This window comes from Eleutherodactylus coqui, chromosome 2 (assembly GCF_035609145.1).
Source record: "Eleutherodactylus coqui strain aEleCoq1 chromosome 2, aEleCoq1.hap1, whole genome shotgun sequence".
NCBI lineage: Eukaryota > Metazoa > Chordata > Amphibia > Anura > Eleutherodactylidae > Eleutherodactylus > Eleutherodactylus coqui.
Genome location: NC_089838.1, coordinates 146583911 through 146611198, shown reverse-complemented (window position 1 = coordinate 146611198; position 27288 = coordinate 146583911). Strand labels below are relative to the sequence as shown.

The following is a 27288-nucleotide window of genomic DNA, read 5'->3' as shown; positions in this document are numbered from 1 at the left end:
TCAGTCAAGGTCGAGGAGTACTACCCTGACAATCATACAAGAAGGAAAGTGGAGGGTGAATGACCACAAGGTCATGCTTCCCCAAGATGGGGCTGGGATGGCTTGAGCCGTCATTTGAAAGAAGTCCCATTTTTGTTTTCGTTATGTCTCCATCTCCTCACCATGTACAACACTAAACTAAATTGCAATGCTGCTGCCCAATGCACTTTCATAAATGTGGGGATAAAATTGAGAACCATTGTGTAATTAGCACAAATATATTAGGATTCATACAACAGATGTTAATATTTATGGAGTCATATTAGAAATAAAACGTTGACACTTGGCTTTTTCGTACTACCGTGTGTAACAGAATGTTGGAAAAAATGTATCCAGAAATGCTTCAAAGAATTGTTTTTCCACCCACCTACTAATTAAGTCCTGTTCCATAATGATAATCAATTCATTATGTAAAATGTAACATTTTCTATGCAAGGCGTCAGTTTCTGGGCTCTTGGTTATCCCACAGTCAATGTGTTTGCTTCCACAGACTGTCATAGTAATAAAAAGGTCTGATGTAGTGCGCCATTACTTCTTCCATCCCAGCTAGAGATTCCATGATATTGTTAAATTGGCATAATCTAAATATTCCACACAGTGAGATATTTTTTTGGGTTCCTTTTAGGCTCCTCCTTCTGTTACCAGCAGATGGTTTATGTTTAATGTGCAAATCCACAAAGGGCTTTCATTTCACACATGGCAGAATATTCCACACCAAAATCAACATGTCAAACATTTTCAGTGACATATTTTTCCAAAACATGTGAAAGCACCCTGAGGGCAAAAATACATGGGCATATGCACAACTACGCTCGCGCATGAAACATTTTTTTCCAGGCCATTCAAACTCCAAGCCATAGTGCAGGAGTTTGAAAAAACAGCAGTGAGATAGGTCCTGCCCTATCTTTTATCACCTGTACTATTAATGGGGGAGAATACCGGTAATGAAAATGAAACTATTGAAATCAATGGTTTTGTTTTATCCCGTTATGTAGCTGTGGTTATTACAGCCGCATAATGGGACTAAAACATGCCCATGTGAAGAAGACCTGAGGGTGCGTTCACACGAGCGTAGGCGTATTTACGTTCGCACGAGCGCAGCGTATAATCGCCGGAAAGAACGTTTTTCGCCGATCACGACCAGAGCTAGAAAGCGTATTTTCGTTTGTTCCTACTTTTCAAACGGTCTTTTCGGCCATCGAATATTCGCTGGCACGTATTTCGGTCGCGTATGTCCGTTTTTCCGTGGGTTGCCGGTTTTACGTGCCGTAAAATCACCCATGTGAATGAATACATTCGAAACCATTGCCTCAGATGGTCACGTATATACGTTTGGTCGCAAAAACGCGCCGTTTATGCGCTCGTGTGAACGCACCCTGAAGCCCCATTTACACACAATGGTCATTTAAACAAGCGAAAGTCTGAACAAATTAATCACTTTTTTGCATTAAAATGTTCAGATAATCATCTGAAATGCTCCCTATTTCCCTCAGTAGCTAAAGTAAACACTGTATATATTGTTTGCACAGGTGGGTGTGTGTTTATGTGAGGAATCTCTGGCCAGCAGGGTTTTAATTAGTTTTAATAAGCCACTGTCTTCTGCAGGCACGAGTAAATAAGTAGTCATTGTGTTTGTCAAGGCAAACAATTACCCCTCCTCTTAAGTCTTCAATCTTTCAAAGACTGAATGAATGCCATTTAAACTAAGCGAAAAGCAAACGAGCTAATGACCATTCATATGCAGGCTGAAACTCAGCGATAAACGACAAATAAATGCTTTCACATTTGGCGTATCTGCTATAGGTATTTCAAAGCCGAAAGCCCTCAGCAAATATGCCACAAAGCCACCAAAATAGTGCTGACTTTGCTACAGTTTTTTTTATCGGATCTGCTATGCATTTTAACCCTTGTATCTCAAGGGTTGAAATCCACAGCATGAGGGTGCGGGCAGACGAGCGCATAAACGGCGCGTTTTTGCGACCAAACGTATATACGTGACCATCTGAGGCAATGGTTTCGAATGTATTTGTTCACATGGGCGATTTTACGGCGCGTAAAAACGGCAATTCGAAAAAAAACGGAACATATGCGACCGAAATACGCGCCAACGCATATTCGATCGCCGAAAAGACCGTTTGCAAAGTAGGAACAAAGAAAAATACGCTTTCTAGCTCTGGTCGTGATCGGTGAAAAACGATCGCTCGGGCGATTATACGTTGCGCTCGTGCGAACGTAAATACGCCTACGCTCGTCTGCCCGCACCCTAAGGCCCAATGTCCACTGGAGGATTTGATTTGTGGAATCCTAGCGGAAGATCCACAAATCAAGTTGCTCATAGGGAAACATGGGCGTCCAAAAATGAAATAAAGCATGCAGATTTGATTTGCAGACATTTTGGTCCAGAAAACAAATCGCAGTATGCTCCATTTCAGTGTGGTTCCTGCACGGACATTTTCCATTGAAGTCAATGGAAGCTGCCCGATCCGCGGATTATGCAAGAAAGCATGAGTTTAAAAAAAAAACAAAACTGCACTGTGCATGTGCGGCGGTACACCAGCCGGCGCTTCCGCACAGATCCGCAGTGAGGAAAATGAAGACCCGAACAGGTAAGCAGAAGACCCACATGGTCCTCAGCCATGGGCAGGGTCGGATTCCACTGCGGGCTCCTGCATGCAGAATCTGATCTGCCCGTAGACCATGAGATAAATTGTGATATTAATCAGAAGATTTTACACCTAAAATACCAAAGTTATAGTACACATGTATAGCTTTTAATTCATTAAAATAAAACATATCACAAAGCCATTTTAAGAATACTATGGTCTCAACATAATGTGACACAGCCCACCAATTGATTACCAACAGTAAGCAGTCATATCTATCTGTGATATACAACAATGCACAACAAATTTTTGCAAGTGCAGTTTTAATTGATTTTATGTTTCCCGATGATAAAGGAACCCTGTTTAGGATGAATGCCTGTGTAATAAGAATTAATAGCTTAGTATTCTCAGACCCATCTTCCTGTACAGAGGTGCTTAAAATTCGTACTTTCTACCATGTTTCTAGTTAAAGCTTTACTTAATAAAAATCAAATTTAAGCCATTAAGAGTGGGCACTATCTGAAATGGCTGAGACGCCAATTAATCAGCCACATACGCAGAGCACATTCTTAATGTTTCACTGACATTATTTGCAATGTTTTAGCTCTGCCTACAATTTGCATTCTTGAGCAGAGTGATGGATGTCAGCTCATCAGTATGTAAACTCAGCACGCTTAGTGTTAGAGGATCAGAATGATTGAATTGCTGCACTAGCATTTGCCCTAGAGTGCCATAGATTGTGGTGATGCTGCAAATCCATTGTGTATCTTATAGTGAAAGTCTCAACATTAAAATTTATACTGTATTGCCATCTATGTATATCATTTGCTAAAATGACAATTCTTTTTAATGTCATATTTTTACATATTTATGTTATTTTTCTTTTCCTTTTGCTTCTTGTGTGACAGCTCCTTTAGTATTGGTTTTGTATAACATCTCCCTTTATGGTGTAGCATGATAACTAAATCACAGCACTCAGACCCCCACCAATCTAACATTTATCACCTACCAAATAATTTAGGTAGGAACACCCCTTTAAGAATTATGAGTAATTTCTAACCAGCATATAAATATCTTAAAGGGTATCTGTTGGCTAAGCTTATGGGGGTACAATAGCTGACCCACAGAGTTACCCCAGTTTCAATGCTGAAAGGACTACTTAGCACTAGAGATGAGTGAGCAGACTCACTAAGGCAAACTACTCGAGCGAGTACGTCTCTAAAGATTTGGGTGCCAGGGGAAGGGGGGGGGGACGGGGAGCGGCGGGGGAAAGCGGGGAGGAATGTGGGGGGAGATCTCTCTCTCACTCTCTCCTCCCCGCTCTCCCCTTCTCATTCCCGCAACTCACCACTCTCCTCTGCCGGCACCCGAATCTTTAGAGATGAGTGGGCAGGTACTCGCATAAGGCACTACTCGCTCGAGTAGTTTGCCTTAGCGAGTACGCTCGCTCATCTCTACTTAGCACCCATTCTAAACTCAGAGCAAGCAGACTACTTAGTGTGCCACTCAATGCACTGCAGAGGCAACTTTCAGCACTGACACTGAGGGAATGATGGGAAAGGTTCTGTACTGTAAGAGCAGTGAGATCATGGAACTCTCTGCCTGAGGACGTGGTGATGGCAAAATTAATTGAGGAGTTTAAAAGGGGACTAGATGCCTTTCTAGAGCGCTATGATATTACAGGATATAGACCATAAATAACTCCTGGTCTAGGAGTCAGGTAGGAACTTTAAAACATTGATCCAGGGATTATTCTGACTTCCATTATGAAGTTGGGAAGGAATTTTTTCCCACATGGTCTAAATTGACTTCTGCCTCATTGGTGGTTTTTTGCCCTCCTCTGGATCAACAAGTGGGGATGGAAACAGGTTGAACTAGATGGACATTGTCTTCCTTCAGCCTAATATACAAGGTTAATATGTTAAGGCACATATAAAACTTACATTCCTGGCCTTGGGGGATCACGTACTTTCACCTCATAAGCTTATGCAGCAAAAAGTAGCTGACAGACCCCTTTTAAAGTGCATGAGCTTCCACAATATGCTGCACTATTTAAGAAGGGTAAGTCGACTCTCTTGGCATGTTTGTTTTAATGAATACCTGCATTCCCCCCAAAATAACAATTCAGGAGCATTTCATCATAGAATTCTGCATTGTGCCATGGCTGTTTATTCCTCCAGAATATTTATGAAGAAACTGACAACTGGGTGTTTCTCTTTCCATTGTCAAAAGGGTGTCCCTGCAAAGTTTCATCAATGAAAAGCAAGGAAAAGGGAGAGCTATTAGTGCTGCCGCCACAAACACATCTATTGGCAACTGAGCTAATACGCCTCCCTTTTCCTTGCTCCTCATTGATGGTTATTGGAGACAGCAGGTACACTTCTCCTGGAGAGGCTACAGCTGTTTCCACGTTAGAAGATGTGTTGTACCGTGAGCGCAGCCCTATTAGGTGAATGTTTCCTATTTACTCATATTACCCTCAGTGTGACAAGACTTCCTGCACTATGGAGCTCTTTTTCCTTCTGTCTTTTTTTCCCTTACTACACAGTTTGACACTGGCAGTACCAACTGGGCAATGCAATGTCATACTGCGCGGGGACCCCCAACTGGTAACACCTAGTTGTCATTTTTTTCCTAAAGCTCTATCCGGAATAACCGAAGAACAGTACAACATCGAGATCTAAGAAATGATGAATTGTTATTTCATTGGGAAAAAAATGTATTTATTAAAACAAACATGGCAGGAGAGATGACAGGTCTTTTAGGGCATCATATTACAGTGACAGCCAATGGGGCGATTAAATCAAATACCATAGCACAAAGAATTGGCACATGCACAGTGGCCTCCAGTCAAATTTTGAGAAGTGGAAGAAGGCAAGTGAAGATGTAGGGGGTGGCATCCTCATGAATAAGGTGCATGAATGAAATTGCATACTATAGGAAAAGGACTATAAGAACAGTATGCAATAAGCTGGCACTCTGTGATTTTAGATGCAATTATTTGATTTTGATTAGACTCACAATGTCAAACAGCAATCAATGTTGTAAAGAAATTGTTTACATCCGGTCAAACACTGCTACATCTAAGAACTATGTATATCATGCAACCTTTTTTAATTATCACAATAAATTGTATTGTACATCAGACCTTCTCAATATTTCAGAATGTCAACCCTGCATTAAACAGTTCTAAATGAATTAAAGTGTACCTCCAACAACAGAAAACAACTGAGATGTTATAGAGCCATGTCAATGTTCAGGGAGTTCACATACTAAGAACCTCAGATAAGCTGGAATAAAGGGGCTCAGGAACTCTTCAGTTCCATGGATGGGCCTATGGCTTCATTGAGGAGAAGTGTAGATAAACCATAGATTGTTATGCCTAATTGCCTTTGCCCTGTCTTTACTTCCCCCACATCATGCCAAGAAAAACCAAAATAGCCTAATAGGGCAAGATGTCTCAATTTTAGCCAGTCTAGGGGTCTCTGTGCTGGACTCTCACTAAGGCTTCATGTCCATGAGCATAATTGAATTGTGGAATCCGCAGTTCAATATGCCCTTAGACATACATTGGGCATTCGCAGGTAATTAAATACCTGCGGATGTCATTTCTCCTCCGCAAGCGACAAATTGCAATTGATTTCCACTCGCATAGAGGAAAAAGCATTTTTCAATAGCATGCAATGCGCGGTATTTGCTGCGGAATCCGGAGGCGGACGCCTGCTCTGGATTCCGCAATGCAAATCCGGCCGTGTGCAGGCGGCCTAACTCTGAGTTAGGTATATATTTCATTATTCTGAATATCTATGAAAGTGAATTTAGAAATAAATTAAACAAAGCACAAAGGTTATGCCCCTGTCACATGACCCATGAATCTTACCATTCTCGTTTACCCAAGCGAATGTGCTGGTGACATCATCACCAGCCAGTTCACGCACGGGCAGCCTATTTAGACTGCACAATTCTCATCGAGAATCACTGAGTTCTCATTCAGGAAGCATTCAGTATTTCACATTCCTATGTGAAACACTGAACAATCAGTGCTTAAAGGGGTTGTCCCGTGGCAGCAAGTGGGTCTATACACTTCTGTATGGCCATATTAATGCACTTTGTAATGTATATTGTGCATTAATTATGAGCCATACAGAAGTTATAAAAAGTTTTTTACTTACCTGCTCCGTTGCTAGCGTCCTCGTTCCCATGGAGCCGACTAATTTTCGCCCTCCGATGGCCAAATTAGCCGCGCTTGCGCAGTCCGGGTCTTCTGCTCTCTTCAATGGAGCCGCTCGTGCAGAATGCCGGCTCCGTGTAGCTCCGCCCCGTCACGTGCCGATTCCAGCCAATCAGGAGGCTGGAATCGGCAATGGACCGCACAGAAGAGCTGCGGTCCACGGAGGAAGAGGATCCCGGCGGCCATCTTCACCGGTAAGTATAGAAGTCACCGGAGCGCGGGGATTAAGGTAAGCGCTGAGCGGGTTTTTTTTTAGGTCCCTGCATCGGGGTTGTCTCGCACCGAACGGGGGGGGGGGTTGAAAAAAAAAAAAAACCGTTTCGGCGCGGGACAACCCCTTTAAACTGCATGAGAAGTGCACGAGCCGGTGCTGGCTGAAACTAAACGACGAACAAGAAGCGCACAATTCTAATTCATCATTCAGTCGTTGGCTCACGTTTAAACTGAATGATTATCGTTCAGTTTTCCTGGTTTAAACAATAATTGTTTAATGTAAACGCAGCTTTAGGCCTCGGTCTGACAATCAATTTTTTATGCACGAATGGGCACGCAAAAAGAACACCCCTAGCAAATGGGGAAAAAAAAATCGCATGACCAGGTGAATTCCAGCTATTTGAAGTAGCCCGCTCACAAGATCGGAGGTTTGTGGTGCGAGTTTTCGAGCTCCCATAGGAGTCTATGGAAAGCACACTCCAAAGATAGGTCAGGTCCTATCGTTGTGCACACCACGGATCTTTAGATGCAATTGCACTCGCATGTCCTATCTTTGGCAGGTGTGAGTATTTTGCACCTTTAAAAAAATGTACACGTGAATACTTTCATAGGAAAGCATTGGTTCTAATAGACACAATCTCTTTGCGCGCCTATTCGTGCGCGAAAAAACTCTTGTCTGACCAAGGCCTCAGGGTAGCTTTACAATAGGGTGATAAGCAAGAATTCATTCATTAGTTGCTAATGACTTTGATTTAGCTTACCTAAAAGTAGATGCTGGTTGATCAATTATCACCTAGTGTAAACAGGAAATAGTTTGTCTTTCAATGATTAGCTAATAACTTTGCAGGTAGGTGTGCACTTTAACAGCTGCCACACTTAGACCTCATGTCCACGGGCGGGTAGGATTCTGCAAGCAGGAGCCCGAACCGGAATCCAATCCTGCCCTGTGGCCGAGGACCCTGCCTACCTGTCTGGGTCTTCTTTTTTTTCTACTGTACATGTGTGCGGAAGCGCCAGCCAGCGGGCTGGCACACATGCGCAGTAGAGGTTTTTTCTTCAAACTCCTGCTTTTCCGTGGAATCCGCGGCCCATCCGCATGTCAATTGTGTATGGGTCGCGGATCAGACGGCTTCCTTTGGCTTCAATGGAAGCCATCCTTGCGGGAACTGCAGCAAAATGCAGCATGCTGCAATTTCTTATCCGTGAGTAGAAATCACAATTTGTTTCCAATTGTGGACATGCAGGATCTTTTTACCATAGCATGCTATGGAGGCTTATTGCTGCGGAATCCGGAGTGGAACGCCCATTTCAGATTCCGCAGCAAAAATCCGCCCATCGACATTTGTCATCTGCCTAATTTTTGGCTGAATAGGTGGAGCATAGACAAGGGGAAGGTCTTAATAATCTTTTTGTCCTACTGCAGACAAGACAGAGGGGGGGTCTTCTTCTGCAGCAGGACAAAAGACAGTGAGGAAGAGGAGGAGGGATATGGTTTTGCTCCTGGCACACAGTGAAAAAGGGTACTGGTATATCTTGTCTCCACCACAAGTATGGGTGGAGACCTAATGCTGGGCTGTACCCACCCACTGTATGCCCAGAAGTTAGTGATTGGCTGCCTGGGATAGAAGTTTGCCTTGTATGGAGGGTAAGGGTTAGGGTAAGTGTTAGGCTTACATTATTAGCTGTTTACACCTATTAATGTAAGGCTAACACTGAAACTAAGGGGTGTAACAGGGGCGTTCCCTCCTGCTAAGTGTTGTCACACTCCTAGCTTCCGGTGTCGACAACGTACAACAGTACTGTGAAAAAAAGTTTCCTTATACATTTCTTTTAACTGTTACATGAGACTAAGTAGGATCAGAGTAAAGGAAAAGATTAAGGGAGCAGGTGCTGGGATATTACTTTTTTTCTACGTTTTTAGTTTTATCTTAACAAAGAGTAATGAGCCCTGCATAATTCTGAAATAAAAAGTCAAGAATAAAAGCCTCTAAATGAAAAAGTCAGGGCAGAGGATGTAATCTCAAGAAAGAAAATCATAATAATCTAGACCATGCAAACAGGGAACGCTGAAGTAGCAATGGAAGTGAAACAAAATAGTAAATAATATTCATAGAGTTTCAAAGTGTCTTTTATAAACATAATGGATTTCATAGCAGGACCTGCTTCTTCCAAATGAAACCCATAGTCTAGTCACTGCAACGATGAATGCCTGAGTTATGGCTTTTATTTCTCTGCTTCTATCACAGACAGCATGTTCAAGGGCAAGCGTGTTTAAACCTTGACAGGTCACTATGAAGTGAGGGGTGAAAGTTGAATAAAACAGTAATAGAAAAATGTATTGCAGAAGTAAGCAAGCAGAAATGACAGGATTTAAAGTAATGTAAAATCTGGAAGACCCACTGGCTATAAAGACCTATGGGCTCCTTTTGTACTGGACTCTCAGTAACAATACTTACCTTCCTGTCTCCTCAAACCACTTGAGTGCAGTGGCCATATGAATATAATATTATCAAAACTGTCATTAGTATCCTTATTTCTGGCTAAACTCTATGAAAACTATCAAATGCTCAACTACATTAGGCCTTTGTAAACTGCACAAATGTAGTGAATTCATTTGATTACCCTAAGGCCCAATGTCCACAGATGGAAATTCTGCAGCGAGATTGTGCGCAGAATTTGAAAGATTATATTTGCGTGTAAATGGGCTTTTAGGCTCAGTGGTCAATGTGAAAAGTGCAGGATTTTAGATTTTTTTTTAATATAGATGATGATTTAAAAAAAAAAAATCCAAACATTAAAAAAAAAAAACATGTTTAACCCAAAAATGTGGTTTATATAATAGGTAATTTTCTGATGACACATTACCTTTAAACTATTGATGCCCTATTGTCAGGATAGACCATCAATAGTAGGTCAGTGAAAATTTCCACCTGGGACCCGGCAATCAGCTTTTTGATGGGTCAGTGTGTTCATTCATTGAGCTAATCTGTGCAGGAAGTGGATAGCTCCATTACAACTGCAGTGGGCAAGCTTGGTATTATAGAGAAAGTTTCCATTGAAATGATGAGGAACTTTGTAATACCAAGCCAGGCCAATGTAGTGGGAACAGAGCTATCTGCTTTCTGTAGAAATTAGCTCTGTACATGAGCATACTGGCTCATGAAGCAGCTGATCCGAGGTAGCCTCAGGTGGTTAACTTCCACCGATGTACTATTGATGACCTGTCCTGAGGATAGGTCATCAGTAGTTAAAAGCTTACTTCCTTTTCATTTAGTCTTGCCATAATATATAGCATTTCTACAATGATATAGTGAATATTAATGGTACATGGCAAAGCACTTACGACATGGCTAGATGTGTATAGCATATGAAGTTCACAAGGACATCAAACTAGCTAGAATTCTGTTCTAAGATAAAACAAATGAATGAGCAAATATACTCGGTGTCTTATCAATCAATAAATACCATACAGCTGCAAACAATATGAGAAAGTGTCTAAATAAGCCAATGGCTCCGTAACATATGGATATAAGGGACGAGAATTGTTTTGTTATTGACATTTTTTATGGATATGTTACGATATAACTGAGGGACGTCTATGTTTATGCACAATGTCATTCCCTATTCACAAGTCTCTCTGAATACTATGGTATTGTAATGTATATTCATGTCTACAAAAAACTTTAATAAAAATCTAATGTGGAAAAAAATAAATAAATACCATAGAGAAGTATTTTATACAACTTTGATGTATGTGACTAATGGATGTTGTACAGTATTTCTGTTACATTACGCTTTACAATAACACCAGGGCACAAAATGAAAGAAATACATCTCCACTTTTAGAAATCAAGCCCTGGCTGCTTCCCAAGCCTTTAATGAACTGAATCAGCACTAGAAGATCCACATCCAATTTCCTTTTAGATTTGTGCTATTGTTAGGACCAAGAGGACTGTACCGGTGACCCCTGAGTACCTGTCCGGCGGCTCTGCACAGCACTGTGGATGTACCGTCCAGCACTCCGTCGCGCATGCGCAGTAGCCGCCAGCGCTCTGGACTGACGTGAATCCTGCGAGTGCCGCAGGATGGCTGTCTTCCATTGACTTCAATGCAAGCCGGTCGTGCGTAACCCGCACAAAATCGCAGCATGCTGCGATTTATTGTCCGTGAGTGGAAAATCGCAATGGATTTCCGCTCATGGAGATGAAATGGCATTTTGCCATTGAATACTATGGGCTGTATTTGCCACAGACGCCGCAATGCTAATACGCCTGCGTGCAGGAGGCCTTAGAGGAGAAAAAAATCAAATTTCATAGTTTTGCAAATATGTCATTTTAAAGACAAACAGGATTTTTTTCTATAGTGCACATGAAAATGAGGATTTGCACCCCAAAATGGATACCTCTGTTTGTCCTGTGTTGAGAAACACTCCTTGTGGCTCTAAACTTATGTCTGGATGCACAACGGGGCCCAAAACGAAAGGAGCAGTGGTGGCTTTCAGAACAGACATTTTGCTTGGAGGTGTTTTAGGCCCCATTGTCCACTTCTAGAGCCCTTGACCTGCCAAAACAATAGAGAACCCCCACAAATGACCCCATTTTGAAATTAAGACCCCTTAACAAATTCATCTAGAGGTGTACTGTGTATTTTGGCCACACCGTTTTTGAATGAATCTAAGCAAAGCAGTAGGAAAAAAATAACAATTTTCTTTTTTTTGGCAAATGTCATTTTAAAAACAGTTTTTTTCTACAGCACATATATGAATGAAGACTGTTTTTTAAATTTTATGTGTTAACTTTTTCACAATTTTTTTCTTCCTTTACATAATCGTCACTGTCCATTGGATAACAGCGATCATGTGACTGGGAACCACATATAGCAGTCCCTGGTGATATCTCTCTGCTCTCAGCTGCACATGTGCCAGAGAGATTTTAAATTTCCTGGGCCGAGAGCCCAACGTATGATGACTGGCGCATATGCGCAGAAGGCGGCGTAAGGTCCTGAATGGACCAGATTGTCGCAGGACATCGCGGAGGAAAGAGTTGAGTACTTTCAGCTCCCCTCATGGATTCAATCTGTGAGGGGAGCTGAATTTTATCTTTTATTTACTTTTTTTACACTTTTATGCGATCTCCAGTATCTGGTAGACACCGGCGATCGTGTGATCGGGAGGGGCTTCCTGTGGCCCCTAATGACGGCTCCAAGTTTCAGGAACCGACAGCATAGAGCTGTCACGTTCACAGCCCACGTGGCTTTAATCCCCAGAGCGAGCGTGTTTTTACCGCCCTGGGATTTAAAGGAGATGTCCCGAGGCAGCAAGTGGGTCTATACACTTCTGTATGGCCATAATAATGCACTTTGTAATGTACATTGTGCATTAATTATGAGCCATACAGAAGTTATAAAAAGTTTTATACTTACCTGCTCCGTTGCTAGCGTCCTCGTCTCCATGGAGCCGACTAATTTTTGGCCTCCGATGGCCAAATTAGCCGCGCTTGCGCAGTCCGGGTCTTCAGCAGTCTTCTATGGAGCCGCTCGTGCCAGAGAGCGGCTCCGTGTAGCTCCGCCCCGTCACGTGCCGATTCCAGCCAATCAGGAGGCTGGAATCGGCAGTGGACCGCACAGAAGAGCTGCGGTCCACGAAGACAGAGGATCCCGGCGGCCATCTTCAGCAGGTGAGTATGAAGACGCCGGACCGCCGGGATTCAGGTAAGCGCTGTGCGGGTGGTTTTTTTAACCCCTGCATCGGGGTTGTCTCGCGCCGAACGGGGGGGGGGGGGGTTTAAAAAAAAAAAAAACCCGTTTCGGCGTGGGACATCTCCTTTAAAGCCTACTAAACCAGGACATAAAAACACTATGGGGTGGTCACTAAAGGGTTAATGCACCGCAGACTTTATTTGCCTTTGCAGCAGCTGACTGGCAATAATTGCTCCAGTAAAGTCTAAAATTAGGTTGTCCAAGATAAAGTTCTTTTTTTTAATTTTACTCCTCCTGTATTAAAGTAATATACAGTCTTGTACTAATCTTTGCAAGCTCCACCAGAACTCCAGCGCCGCATCCTTAGGTCTCCGCTATGACGCTGTGCTGACAACCAGCAACAGCCTCTATACGGAATGTCACGGGCTGCTGCAATGACAGACCGCAGCAATCAAATGCCCATTTATGGTATGTGGCACATTGGGGGACATTTACCAAAAATTCTACGCCAAAATAGTGCCATGCAAAAGTTGCACAATTTTGCGTAAGCACCTCTTGCACAAAAAAATGTTGTGACTTTTCTTCTGTCCCTGCTGGCCCCAATGCTTTTTTGAAAAGTGGGCGAGGATTTCAGGAGGGAGCATGGCTGGCAATGCCTCTAAAAAACTCATGTATAAGTTTAATAAAAAAATATGGTGACTTCTTCATATATAATTTTTAGGGTTAAAATATGCCACATAATAGGTGTGTGTGACGTGTAAGGTGGGAAACGCTGTTCACATGCTCCCCCTTACTCTGCAGCAGCTCTGGCTGTTGGTACTTAGCTCGGCCCCTCTCTTCCTCTGGTCCAAGCTGGGGCCAGGAGGGGAAGAGTTGTCCAAGTCTCTCTTGGTGCCTGGGTTGCCGATTCAAGTCCCATTTGCTCTGCAGGGAGCGAGAGAGAAGTGCTTGGGAGTGCTGAAGAGGCAGCCCTCCTCCTGGTTGACACAGTGGTGATGTGAATACTGCGTCACTGCCCCTAGGACATCTCACAACATAGGGAATGATAGGTACTCAGCCCAGCTTACCCCCCAGAGAATGCCTGAAGGGAATGATTATGCCATATAAAAAGGAAACGAGTATGGCAGCACAGGAACTGCGGAGAGCAGAGACATGTTTAGCCTACAGAAGGGCTGTGGGCCATCAAGTGAAGACGTGTTAGGACTCTGCAATGGATGTCCGCTAGGCTTCCACTGAAAACAATGGGAGCATTATACCGCGATTAGGGCGGCGATTAGAACATCGCGTTAATCGTGGCAAAAAGCGCCTATGTGAAAACGGCCTAACTTTGTTCTCTACATATTTGGAAATCGCATGATCAAAATCAATTTCTTTCACTACTCTGTCTTCAATTGACAAGATGGCTAAGCCAAAGAGCCGAGCCTGACTCATAGGGGACCTAAGAGCTCTTGATTAATTTTAGTTTTGAAAAACTCCTTACACACGATGCTACTGAAACACGTAACGTTAACAGGAACCTTAGCCCCTTAGTGATCAGCCTATAGTGTTTTTACATCCTGCAGCTGCAGTACATGTATGAAGGGAAATCGCACAGCTCCATACATCGCGGCTGCCAGCTGTTTCTTACAGCCGACACCAACAGCTCCGATAAGCCGCGCAGCTCATCGGAGCTGTTAACCCTTTAAATGCCGCTGTGAATTCTGACAGCGGCATTTAAATCCCCCGAACAACCCCCCAACAATGAGATTGCAGGGAGCTGTGCCAGAGCTGTCTTAGCAGATAGCATTATATCATACTGCAGGAGTGATCGAAGCATTGCAAGATGTTCACTCTGGGGACTAAAAAAAAAAAGTAAAGATAAGATCAATAAAGTTTTATTAATTATATAAAAAAGTTATATTTATGATAAAAGAATCTAAATAATAAAACAAAAATATATATTTGATATCGCTGTGTCAGTAAAAGTCCGATATATCAGAGTAAGGCTTTATTTACCCCGCACGGTGAATGTCGTCAGAAAAGAAAATAAATAGAGAACGCCATGTGATATTTTTTGGGGGTCACCCTGCTTCCAAAAAAAAATGCAATAAAAAGAGATCAAAAAGTTGTACGTACTCCAAAACGGACATACTACAGAAAATGAGCCCTCGCACAACTATGTCGATGAAAAAAAAAAAAAGGTATTGCGCGCAGAAGATGGTGGCAGAAGATAATTAAAAAAATAAATATATTTTAAAGAAAATACAAGTAGTACAGCAAAAAGCTTGTCTAACAAGCACTCATGTGAATGATTCTATAGGAACCCATTGGTTCCTATAAAAGCACTCTTTTCATGTGCCTCTCAAGCGTTAAAACAGTGCTCGTCCAAATGAGACCTTACATTGATACAAGAGATGCAAGATTATTGCCTATGGACCCAACTTGTACCCTCAGTGCATGCCAGCCGCAGTGAGTGCCCTGTTACGCGGAGAAGAAAGTTAGTCCTCCCTCCAGGATAGTAGGCAGGCAGCTCATCCCCCCAGGGCCCAGACTACAGCACTGCCCGCAGGAGGGTCCCAGCCGCCCTCAAACAGGGACAAGTGCAGCAACTAGTAGTTGGAAAGTTGTGTCCGCGCGCCCCCCTACCTGCTATCCCCATCACAGGTCTGTAAGAACCTCCTCATCCTCTCCTCCTTGCTGGTGCTGGAGGTGTCGCTGCTCCCGATCAGTTCCACAGCAGCCGCCATAGTTCGGGGCATCCAGAGACTGCCCACTGCTGGATGTGAGGAGCCCGAAGCGAGCACATCTATCGGGTCCCCGCCCAGCACTGCTCTCTCCAGGGGGCTGCTCTCTCCTGTCCCCTCCCACACTCTCCTCAGTCTCTGTGCCTCCAGCTGAGGTGTTTGTGTGGTGGAGGGTACTGGAAAACAGCCTGTAACCCTGTGCACGTCTTTCATAGGACTGGATGGCCGGTAGGATCACAGATGAGCTGACACCCCCCTCAGTGACAGCACCCGGGGCTGCCTGCACCTGCCGCACCCCCCTTCCTACGACACCCCCCCTCCCCCCCCCCCATACCCTTGTTTATCCAGAGGAAGGCAAAAAAGCCCTATTAGGCAGGAGCCAATTTAGCCCATTTTGGGGGAAAAAAAATCCTTCCCGACTCCATATTAGCAGTCAGAATAATCCGTGGATCAAAGTTTGAAAATTCCTACCTGACTCCTAGACCCGGGTCAACAACCCCGCTGGTTATTTAATGTCTATACCCTGTAATATTGTAGTGTTCTAAAAATACGTCTAGTCCCCTTTTAAACTCCTCTATCAGTTTTGCCATCACCACATCCTCAGGCAGAGAGTTCCACAGTCTCACTACTCACAGTCTCTTCTGTGTTGGTTATAAAATGTTCTTTTCTCTAGACGTAGAGGATGCTCTCTTTTTACCGTCGTGAACCTGAGTGTAAACAGATCGTGGGAGAGATCCTTGTATTGACCCCTAATGTATTTATATATAGTTATTTGGTCGCCCGTAACAGTCTTTTTTCCAGGGTGAATAATCCCAATTTTGATAAGGGAGATTATATAGAAGTTTGGAAAGTGAAGCTAGACCCCTGGAAATTTGAGAAGTCTGTGTATAATTCTGCAGAGACAAGTTGTGACTAGAAGTTATGATGACGGTCTGCATTAGATGAAGAAAAAGGGAAAGTGAACAGCTCCAGTCAGAGGATGCATCACCTCTGATCACTGGATATAACTGTTCTGTAATCATTTATACAGCCTGCAAAGTGCCTTTGTAGATCTAGCATATACAGCTATATGGTCACTGTGTGTTTGTTGGTGGGCGGGAGGGGGGGGTCATATTGGTCTTTGTATAGTGTTTTTTACAACATTACTGTGGTAGTAATATGTGATCATAATGTGGCTGTGTTATTTGACCCTCGTATAGTGTTATTAGTAGTGTTTATTAGAGATGAGCGAGTATACTCGCTAAGGCACTACTCACTCGAGTAATGTGCCTTAGCCGAGTATCTCCCCGCTCGTCCCTAAAAAATTTGGGGGCCGGCAGAGGGCGGGGAGCGGCGGGGGAGAGCGGGGAGGAACGGAGGGAAGATCTCTCCCTCTCTCCCCCCTGCTCCCCGCCGCAACTCACCTGTCAGCCACGGCGGCCCCCGAATCTTTAGGGACGAGCGGGGAGATACTCGGCTAAGACACATTACTCGAGCGAGTAGTGCCTTAGCGAGTATACTCGCTCATCTCTAGTGTTGATCTTTGTAGTGATCCTTATTCAGTGACAATATGGTGGTATTATGGACATGGTCTTGAGATATTATTTGGCCCTTATAGTATGGTTTTCCTGATAGTAGTGATATTTCGTAGTGGTCTTTATTCAGTGATAGTATGTTGGTATTAATTACGATGTGGTGGTAATATGTGATCATGGTATGGTGGGATTATTTGGCCTTTATGTAGTGTCTATCATAGGTAATGTTGGTCTTGGTATAGTGGGTTTTGTTCAATGACAGTATGGGGGTAATTATAAGGGCCAATTCTTCAAAAAAAAATGCAGTTTTTGTAAACTGTGTAAAATGTGTTTTTCAATAAACTTTATTAACATGTGCTCCGTTATTTATTTAGACCCACAATGGGATCTTTGGCATACTCAGTGTAGTAAAGAATTATTCCATGTGCGTTCTATAACGTTGTGCTGAAGGATCAGTCTAATAGGCATACAGCTGTGGCATGCCTGGGGGTCTTTCCTAGGCCTCTGGCTGCCATGGTTACTCATTGGATATTGAATATGTGGGGGCCGATGGGGAACAGAGGGAGCTCTCTTTCTTCATCTCATCATTATAGCTAACATGGTCGCTATTAACCGTAGCATCTAAGGAGTTCAATGACAGGGATCAGAGTCCTTCTGATCTTTGCCATTACAGCAAGAACTCAGCTGTCAGTCAGCAACAGGGATCATGCAGGCGCAGGATCAAATCACTTAACGGTCTGTCATAGCAGCTAAAGACAAGCCAATCAATGATGTTCCTTTATGTCGTGGAGGTTTAACGGGTTAGAAATAGGTGGCACCTTAATGTATATTTCCACTTCCGACATGTTCTGTGCTTCATAGTAAATTTGCTGTGGCGAGCTATGCATGCTGCAAAGGCTTCTCCCCTACTACCACCCCCTTGGCTGCGGCAGGCGGCTTGCTGACCCCTGCCTACTTGTATTCAGCCCACTTGCTGTCGGTTTGGGCCCACCTACACCATGGGGCCACTTTGTAATTTTTTTCCAGGGCCACTTTGATTTCCCAATCCGCCCTTGCATGGAACATTTTCGACAATCTTCACATCCCATATGTACTTACCCTTCATGCTACTTTTTTTGTTTGCTTTTAAGTCTGCCAAAGCTAGGAGATCATCCTAAAGGCTGATTGGAATTGAAAAACATTATGTAGGTCTAGCCAAACTAAATGTTTATTTCACCAGAAATCAGATGTTAGGACCCAGTCCTACAGTCCTCATATACATTATTGGGCAGATTTATGAAACCTGTCTAAAAGAAAGACTGTATTTATTGCCCTTAATAACCAGCCATGGAGCAGCTTTCATTTTTCAAATGAAAAATACAAAATGAAAGCTGCACTGCCATTGGTTGTTATAAACAACGAATATAGTTTTTTTTAAGGCAGCTTAACCCCTTCTCTCTCTGTGATGCATATGTACCTTACTGGGGTGCAGGGTATGTTATTAAGCGAGCTCTGCAGCAGAGCTCGCCGCTGACCAGACAGGGGTTGACTGTTTTTCAAACAGCTGGCACCCTCCTCACACAGCGGCTATCTGAGCTAGCTCAAATCACAGTGCAATGACAGCTTACCTGCTGTTGATCATAGCATGTAAGCCATCAGCCCCTCTTGCATCCTATCGGCCCCCTAGATGTGACTACAGGGTGTTGATGGTTGCCATGACAGCCCCGGGGCCTAGTGAATGCTCACAGGTCTGCCATGGATTCAAACCTTAGGGCTTAGTATGCAAATGTCAAAACTACAATATACTGCAATACTGAATTATTGCAGTATACTGTAGAGGTGTAAGTTCAAGTCCACTAAGGGGAATTTTTAAAACCACATGTAAAATGAATTTAAAGAAAAAGTTAAGATTTTCCTATTTTCTCCCACAAAATCTAAACAATAAAAAATTAAACATAGTTGATATAGCTGTATCCATATAAGCTCAAACTATTGGTTACATTATGTATCCCACACAGTGAATACATAGTACATAGTACAGTCTCCAATATTATGGTACCAGAATTTAATTTTTTTGATCAACGCATCTTGAAAAAAAATTAAATGAAAAGTTATCAAGAAAGCTGTATGTCACTACAGCTCTCCCCTTATATAACAAGTCTTCACATAGACCCATTAATGGAAAAATTAAAAAGGTTTTGGGTCTTAGAATATGATGACAAAAAGCATGTTTTTTTTTTTTTTAAAGGGATACTGACTTGTAGGATGACGTTGTTGATGTAAAGTGTAACTTGATGCTGAAAGTTATCATAGTCAAGTTATCTTAAGCCCCATTTAGGCTGACTTCACACAGGTAATAAAATTGCCCAAGATTTGTGCTTTTTGAGATGCACAATGTTTTCCTGCATGGCACCGTGATGCGATACTATGCGGGAAACAAACTGCAATGTGATCTTGTATCTCAGCCCCATTGTTTTCAAAGGGGTGGACGGCAGCAGATTGACTTGAAAAAGGTCGAAACGTTGTCTGTCATCTATGGAGGTAAATAAAGTGTTTATGTTGATTAAAAAGATGTCTCTATGAAGAGGTTTATTCGTCTGTAGCCCACATGCTCCTCCAACTTTAAAGAGAAGTAACCTGGCCCCATTGAAAGCAATGGGAGAAACTCTACTGTGGCTGTGACAGTCTCAGCAGAGGATCCCTTCATCCCAGAAGTGATGCCAGGCTGTTTTCACATAAAAATGCCTCGCATCCCTTGGTAATTCACATGATGGGGAGCGCAATATGGGGGCAGGATTCATGGTCCCCTATCATGCTCGCCTGTGTGAAGTTAGCTTCACACGCAACAATTGTCATTTGAACAAAAAAATGATTCCATGACTTTTTTGCTTTCAAATGCTGAGCGTTTACACGTAAAGATGTGTGTATATGCGAAGAATCTCTAGCAGGAGGTTTTTAATTAGTGAGAAGAAAAGCCATTGTCTACTGTGGAATGAGTCATTATGTTTAGCTGGGCAAACAATCGCCCCTCCCCTCAAGCCATTTATAACACTGAACGACTAATGTTTAAACCTAATGACAAGCGAACGAACTAATGACCACTTTTATGCAGGCTGAAAGTCAGCAATAAATGACAAGTGAAGGAATAGTGCAGAATGGCTTTGTGTTTACATATAACAATTATCACTCACTGTCGCTCCTTTGAACGTACTTGAGCGATAAATAATCGTGTGTAAATGGGCCCTTATTTTAAGCCATTAAAAACCATTGTTCTCTTATCTTATCACAATAAAACCTATTGTCAAACCATTAAAAGGGTAAACAAACTATGGCACAGAAACTATGACAACACAATGACCCTTTTATACAGGCCAACAGTTGTTTAAACAACTGGACGAACACCAACATCACTGCTAGAGATGAGCGAGCACCCAAATGCTCGGGTCCTCGTTATTAGAGTTGAGCTTTTCGTAAAATTTGAGAGCTCTATTCTTCTTTTTATATTTTTGTTTGTTCTCTCTCTCTCTCCTCCCCCCCCTCCCAAGCCAGCCACAAACTACCATTGACGTGCGCAGCGTCGCAGCGGGGAGGGGTCAAAACTGACACGTCACAGCAGGGAGAAGCCAAAACTGGGCGGGGTCGAACATGACGTGATGTTCGCTCGAGTAGCGAGCACCATCGAGTATGCTAATACTCGAACGAGCATCAAGCTCGGCAGGGTACGTTCGCTCAACTCTAATCACCACTAAGGTCGTTAGCGCTCGTGCAGAGTATTTACAGTGAAAGGCGCATTGCTGAATTGCGGGCTTCTCGCTCAGCGCTTCACCTTCTACATGTTTTGTCAGGTTTTCTCAATAGACATTAAGTATTGATGGTTCCCATATACACATACTGTAATAGGTGGTTGCTTAGGTGCTCTGTAGCGACTCCCTGTCGTCAGCGACAGAGCCACAACGGCCTCTTTGTGGAGTTATTGCGATTTGATTTTATTAGTAAATCGTGACGCCAGCGCTATATTAGTGCAAGAATGTTAAATGTGATGCAATTAAGAAATCACAAGAACAAGGGTTTAAAACGTAATAATTTTCTTTTCCATTTCTTTGTTGATGTCAGTAGTGATCCTATATCAGTGGACACATACAAGTATTTCAGTAAAAGTGGTTATTCTCTTTACATGTTAGGAGTATCACTAACAGGAATAATGTACATGGGATTCCTCAGGTTACAGACAGAGATGATGCTCTTGGTAACATATGGCAGTGCTGTTAGTTTTTCTTGGGCCGGTTTAATGGCTCTTCAGTGGCGTGAACTGTGAGCAGTATAAACCTTCATTTTGGCCCAGGTTATGAGGGTATTCCGTGGCTCTGATGTCCACACTTACAACTCTGCTCTGTATTTGGGGCCCTCGCCTCACAGTAACATGAATACTTCTGTGTTTTACTACTCATGCCTCAGCCACCTCGCAGGGACTCTCCTGTGACAGGCCGCAACTCGCCTGTGGATCCAACAACTCTTCCGGTAGCTTCCGGCAGCTCCCTGACTGCAATGCTGACAGGCATCTTTCTTCTCTTTAATCCTAACTCACTCTCTATACACACTAACACTGTCCCTCTTTCTTTCTCTGATGGACGCCTGAAGATTTTCACTATCTAACTCTCTCACTTGTCTGAATAACTCTTTTCAACTACACACATGATCACACCAACTAACTATACGGTTCACTTGTTTAACAGCCGACTTACTGATAAACTCTCTGTGCACTTTACTCTTCTGATCTGACTGAAATCTCACTGACTGACGATCTTTTCACTATTACTACGACATGACTCCTCTCCTACCTCTCGCTCTCTCTTCACTCCCCAGACCTACACGATCAACTGCCTTCCAACTATCACTTCACTGGCTTGCAGCCAATCTGCCGGCAACCAATCAAAATTAACTGTCCACCTGGAAGATTATAAACTCTGTCGTAGGGCAAATTAAGTAGTGATTAACCCCTGCTGGTTATACATGAACTGAGTGCTGCCACGGACCAACAGTCGTTTAAACGACTGCATGTGCACCGACATCACCGCTGAGGTCGTTAGTACTCGTGCAGAGCATTTACACTAAAAGACATATCGCTGGATTGTGGGCTTCTCGCTCAGCGCCTCACCTTCTATATGTTTTGTAGTCAGGTTTTCTCAATAGACATTAAGTATTGATGGTTCCCATATACACATGTGAAGATTGAAGAGTCTATAACCAGCCTCACATTTCAGTTTTGATCATGATACTGCTCTATTGTTCGGTAATACCAGATGTATTAATGTATAGTGCTCGTTTCTAGTAGAAATATATTCCCATTGAATGTCATAGTTATGAGGTCTATGTGCCACTTTTCCTGCCAAATCCAAAGATGCTGTAAAAGGTGGGTGAGGCTTCATCTATCAAGCTTTTCCAACACGTTTCTATTTAGAAAAATGAAGTAAAACAACTCCAAGTCCAACCTAACATGCATTCTGTTAATGAATATGGTGCACTTTTCATATAGTGTGCCAATAAAATTAATCTCTTCTAATACATTTTTTTAGACGAGAACTCTTTTGTAATACAGTATACCCAGGAGCATGCCATCATTTATTTTTCTCACAAACCTTTGCAGAGCCATTCAGAAAATAACCTCTCAATATGCTGTTATATAAAATCAGAAGCAAACAGGAGTACACTATGAACCCATAAACTTCTGTGGGCACTATATTAAGGGTCTGCCTAACACCATTTCTGCATATACCCAAATAAAAATGGTTTCTCCATTTTCAAGATTTTTTTATGTTAATTCAGCACTGAGGTGAGATAAAACACTTACTAGAGACAACAGCAAAGTCCACGTGTCTCTATAACTCACAAGTTATTCACAGCAGCATGTAACCTGATTTCTCAGGCAGCTGAACCAACAGGAGAATGATTTTGCAAGATTAAGGCCACTCTCACACGTGCACTTTGTACCGCACGGTTTGGAACACCATGGTAATTGCAGTATAATGTTCCTATTGATTTCAATGGGACCTTGCAGACATGAGCTCGCTCGCAGCGTTTCCTAATGCTGCAATTTTCAGGTGGTGTCTGCTCTATTTTACTGCACCTCATCACCCATCACAATGATGGGGTGCGCTAAAACCCGCTGTCAGAGGCAGGAACCCGCGCCTGAAAACGAAAGTTAAATTGCAGCGTTTTGCCAACCGTATGTGTGAAAGTGGCCTCAGAGATCAGTGCAGGGGGTGAAGGAGTGGGGAAGAGAAGTCGCTGCCAAGTATGAAAAGAGGCATTTTTCTCTAATAAGACTTATTACAAAGTTTCCTATATTCACTTGTACTAGTGATCAATGCAAAGGTTGGTGAAAAAAACAATAACTAAGTTTCCCAAGATGCTTTACTTTTAAGTGTACTATGCATTAGGTTTCACAATGAAGCCTATACATGCTTTATGTGACACTGTCTGAGAATGTGTCGTTGGAATTTTATACTGAGTAGAGTACAAATATATTCATTCAAGCCCCATTACCTCTCTTATACTTGGAATGGCAAAGGCAAGATTGTAACAGTAAATAAGATGGTTATGGCCAATTGTTTCCTTAAAAATTGCAAAACTATGTATAGTACAATGATAGTGCATGGGGTTTTAACAATCCCCATTCATAAACAGCGAAAAACATCACTGTGGATTTGTGTCATCTTACGGATTTTCAAATCCACAGCATGCCCTATTTGTTGCAAAAATTTCACAACAGATTTCATTCATTCCATGAGTGAAATCTAGAGATGAGCGAGCACACAAATACTCGGGTCCGCGTTATTCGAGTCGAGCTTTTCATAAAATTCGAGAACTCTACTCGAGTAACGAACCCTATTGACTACAATGGGAGACTCAAACATTTTTGTATGTGGGACGCCGGGTCCCGAGCTTTTTTTTTTCTTTTTTTCTTGGTTCGTCTGTGTTCTCGTTCTCTCTCTTTCTCTCTATCTCTCTCAGCAAGCCAGCCAAGAAAATTGCCATTGGCACGCGCACTGCGTCGCGGAGGGGCCAAAACAGGCACGTCACAGCGGGGAGGAGCCAAAACTGGGGCGGGGTCGAACACGGCGTGATGCTCGTTCGAGTAACAAGCACCATCGAGTACGCTAATACTGGAACGAGCATCAAGCTTGGCAGAGTACGTTCGCTCAAGTCTAGTGATATCCCACAACTAAATTTACATCAAAATCAAGTGTGGTTTTCACTGTGGATTTTGGATGTGGAAATACAATGGAAATATTCCACTGTGACATGAATATTTTACAGAAATTGTATCCTAACACAACAAATATGTCAACTTTCTATTATTCTTTATTATAAAAATTATTGAAAACAAGTCTGCAGCATATTATACTTGTTTTAATTTAACATGAAGTCAAACCAATGAATTACATGGGTATTGACTATGGTTATAATGGTGAAATGTGTTTAATTGCTATAACATAGAGATATGTAACATATTCAGCCTTCCGCATGTGGTATAGCTGTCACATGGAAGCCAATATAATATATCGATTTTTCTCTACAGTCTTGGAAAGGAGTTTCAGGTGCAGGCAGGTAAAGATGGGCAAGAGCTGAGAAATAGAAGTGTGCAACAAAAAAAAACAGGACCAATTTTTTGGATGGACCTTCCTTTGCAGAGATCCAGATGAAAATAAAGAATAATATACTGTATTTTGCATCCACAGTACATGCGCATTGCTTCAATTTTATTTTTCCTGTTACATATAAATTCTTTTTATTTTGCAAGATGAGTCTTCAACCAACCCCAGGCTGTAGCTGCAGCGTTCCCTGAGCACCCCATCCCTCATGCACATAAAATAGAGCCATCCAACTTTCACAAACCAATTTTGTTTTTACCATAAGTCACAGGTTCCCAGCAGCATTAATCTCCCTGATCAGGCTAGTGTGCCTTATTATTCATTGCTTCCCTAGACTCAAATCAACCATCTGCCAGCCTCAGTCCTGCTGTACATTAATTAAGGGGCCATCAATCAGTAAAAAAGCGAGCGGTTGCAAAAGAGCACTGACACTTGAGTGGGAAAAGCTTGTAGCTAAGGCAGATGATCTGTACAGCACAGCTCAGCAGAGAATCACGTATCGTCTAATTGGAAAGTTGGTAGAAATCAGTTGTTGGGGGATATAAAGCTGTCATTACTGGACAATTTAATATGTGATGAAATATTACTATGATTTAAGCCGGACATAGAGGTAACGATTTTTGTCAGGCTGCTGTCACATGTGCAGGTTTTGTTTGGGGTTTTTGATGCAGTTCTTAAAGCCATAACCAGGAGTGCATACATAAAAGACAAGCATTATCTGTCCTTTATACTTTTTCTCCTTTTATGATCCACACCTGATTTTAGCTTCAAAAACAGCAAAAAAAACCTAAACAAAACCTGCACACAGGACAGCACCCGTAGTAATTAATTATAAACCATCCAATATATTTTTCATCAGGTTAAGCAAGAAAACCATAAACAAACAAATGTATCCAAATGATGCAAACTGTATACAACCTAAACCAGAACATTCAATGGGAAATCACAGTATATAATTGTTCACGTAACAAGATTGCTAAAAGAATGTGACAATACAATTAAAAACGCATGAAGAATTTTAAATCGGATCCAACATTTTTTAACAGTCAGGAGGATTTTAGTAAAACCATATTTTATTGTTTTCTTCTAACAGAACTGTCAATTATCATTCAATTTCTCATTATTGGTTCCATCACCTACAAAATTAGGACACTTAATATGGCACGGTAGTGTTAAATCTTATTCAAATCTCTACTTTCATGCTTAAGACACGAGAATTTTTTTTATTTTCTAAAGTTACCCAAACTCTGATGACCGAGGTGTAATAAGATTGGGATGGGAAGACATATGTTGCATTTCCAGTCCTTTGCAATAAAGTGTTTCCACCTATGCAAGGCATTGTATATTAAGCACACAAGTTGTATTGCACCAAGCCGAAGGCTCAGATGAAAGGATAACCCTGAGAAAAAGGAGGTCCCTGTCTCCTGCTGCTTAATGATCATTAATAAAGCATCGCATTAGTATGTGCTGGAGGGACAAAGGACAGCTCAAGCAATGAACACATGCAAGGACACGGAGGCCCCAGTTGTGTATCAGGTGAATGTTCAGTTTACACAATACACTAGGAAATACCTTGAAAAAGGAAGGCTTTGCTTCTGTTGTGAAGTCCTTGAACCTGCTGTACTCCAGGAGTGGCCTCCCCCAGCTGGAGCTCCTCTAGGATGTCAATCTGTAGGGAGGGGTCCACACCAAACCCTGCAACTGACCCAAGAAAGCCCAAACCAGTCATTACACAGCAAACTAAGATACATTGTATACTGTACATGAATAATCTCAGGTAATCTCACTGTAGCTGCTAGAAGCAGAGGCTTTCATAGAAAAACACACACCCTATATCAGTGACCTACTTTAAATGGGCTTTAAAACTTGTTTTTCCCTTATTTCCACTGTTCAGTATAATACGCCACTGCTCTATATATAGACATACATTAAACACCTAGCACTTCCCTGTCACACTAGAAGCAGAGAAAATGTTCCTCTTACCTGGCTTGAGGCAGACAATAATGCAGATTATGCCCACTATAAACTCCATGCTGATGGGCATACAATCAGTCCATAGTATCCCTGTCTTCTGTCTGTGATCTCAATGAAGATGCTCCTTCCTAACATAAGACAGGGAGCCAGCAGATGAGCCAGCAACTTGGATTCCCCAAAGCTCGCATCATTCCTGAGCAGGCAGACCCAGCAGAGAGGAGGAACACTGGCTTAACCCAATAAGTGCCCTGCACCCACACAGCCAGACTTTAATCCAGAGCAGGACCAGTATAGAATAGGCAGCAGGCACTTGTGTCAGCCTGAACCTCATACAGACAATGGATCATTCCATATGAAGCAGGGCACTCTAATTGCTACTCCAGGGATTTGGAGGAGGGGAGCAGGGACTGGTATGAACAATTGGTCCTTGCAGCAGCTGATCAGAGCACACTGCATACTGGCAGGGTGCTTACAGGTTGTGTCCTCTAGTGATTGACAGGGGGTGGGCACTTACATGAGTGTATGGGTAGAGCTGGGCATCCCTAAGCTGTGCTGTGTTTGCCTGAGGCAGAGAAACATTGTTTAATACCTGATTTCACACTGCCATTTGCTGTAATATTTAGGGGCACTTCTCACATCTCTCATTCACTAGGTTAGGTATAT

General features: G+C 42.6%; 1 protein-coding gene across 2 annotated transcripts in view; it reads right to left on the bottom strand.

Annotated features, from left to right (window-relative positions):
* Positions 1–27034, bottom strand: part of NELL2 (neural EGFL like 2) — a 258773-nt gene extending 231739 nt beyond the window's left edge. For both annotated transcript variants that reach the window (XM_066591718.1, XM_066591719.1), the window contains exons 1-2: positions 26635–27034; positions 26224–26352 (exon numbers count right to left, since the gene is read on the bottom strand). In XM_066591718.1, coding sequence (XP_066447815.1) covers positions 26224–26352; positions 26635–26695 — 190 coding nt within the window. In that variant the 5' untranslated portion in view covers positions 26696–27034. The remainder of the gene's footprint in view (positions 1–26223; positions 26353–26634) is intronic.
* Between the last annotated feature and the right edge of the window lie 254 nt (positions 27035–27288).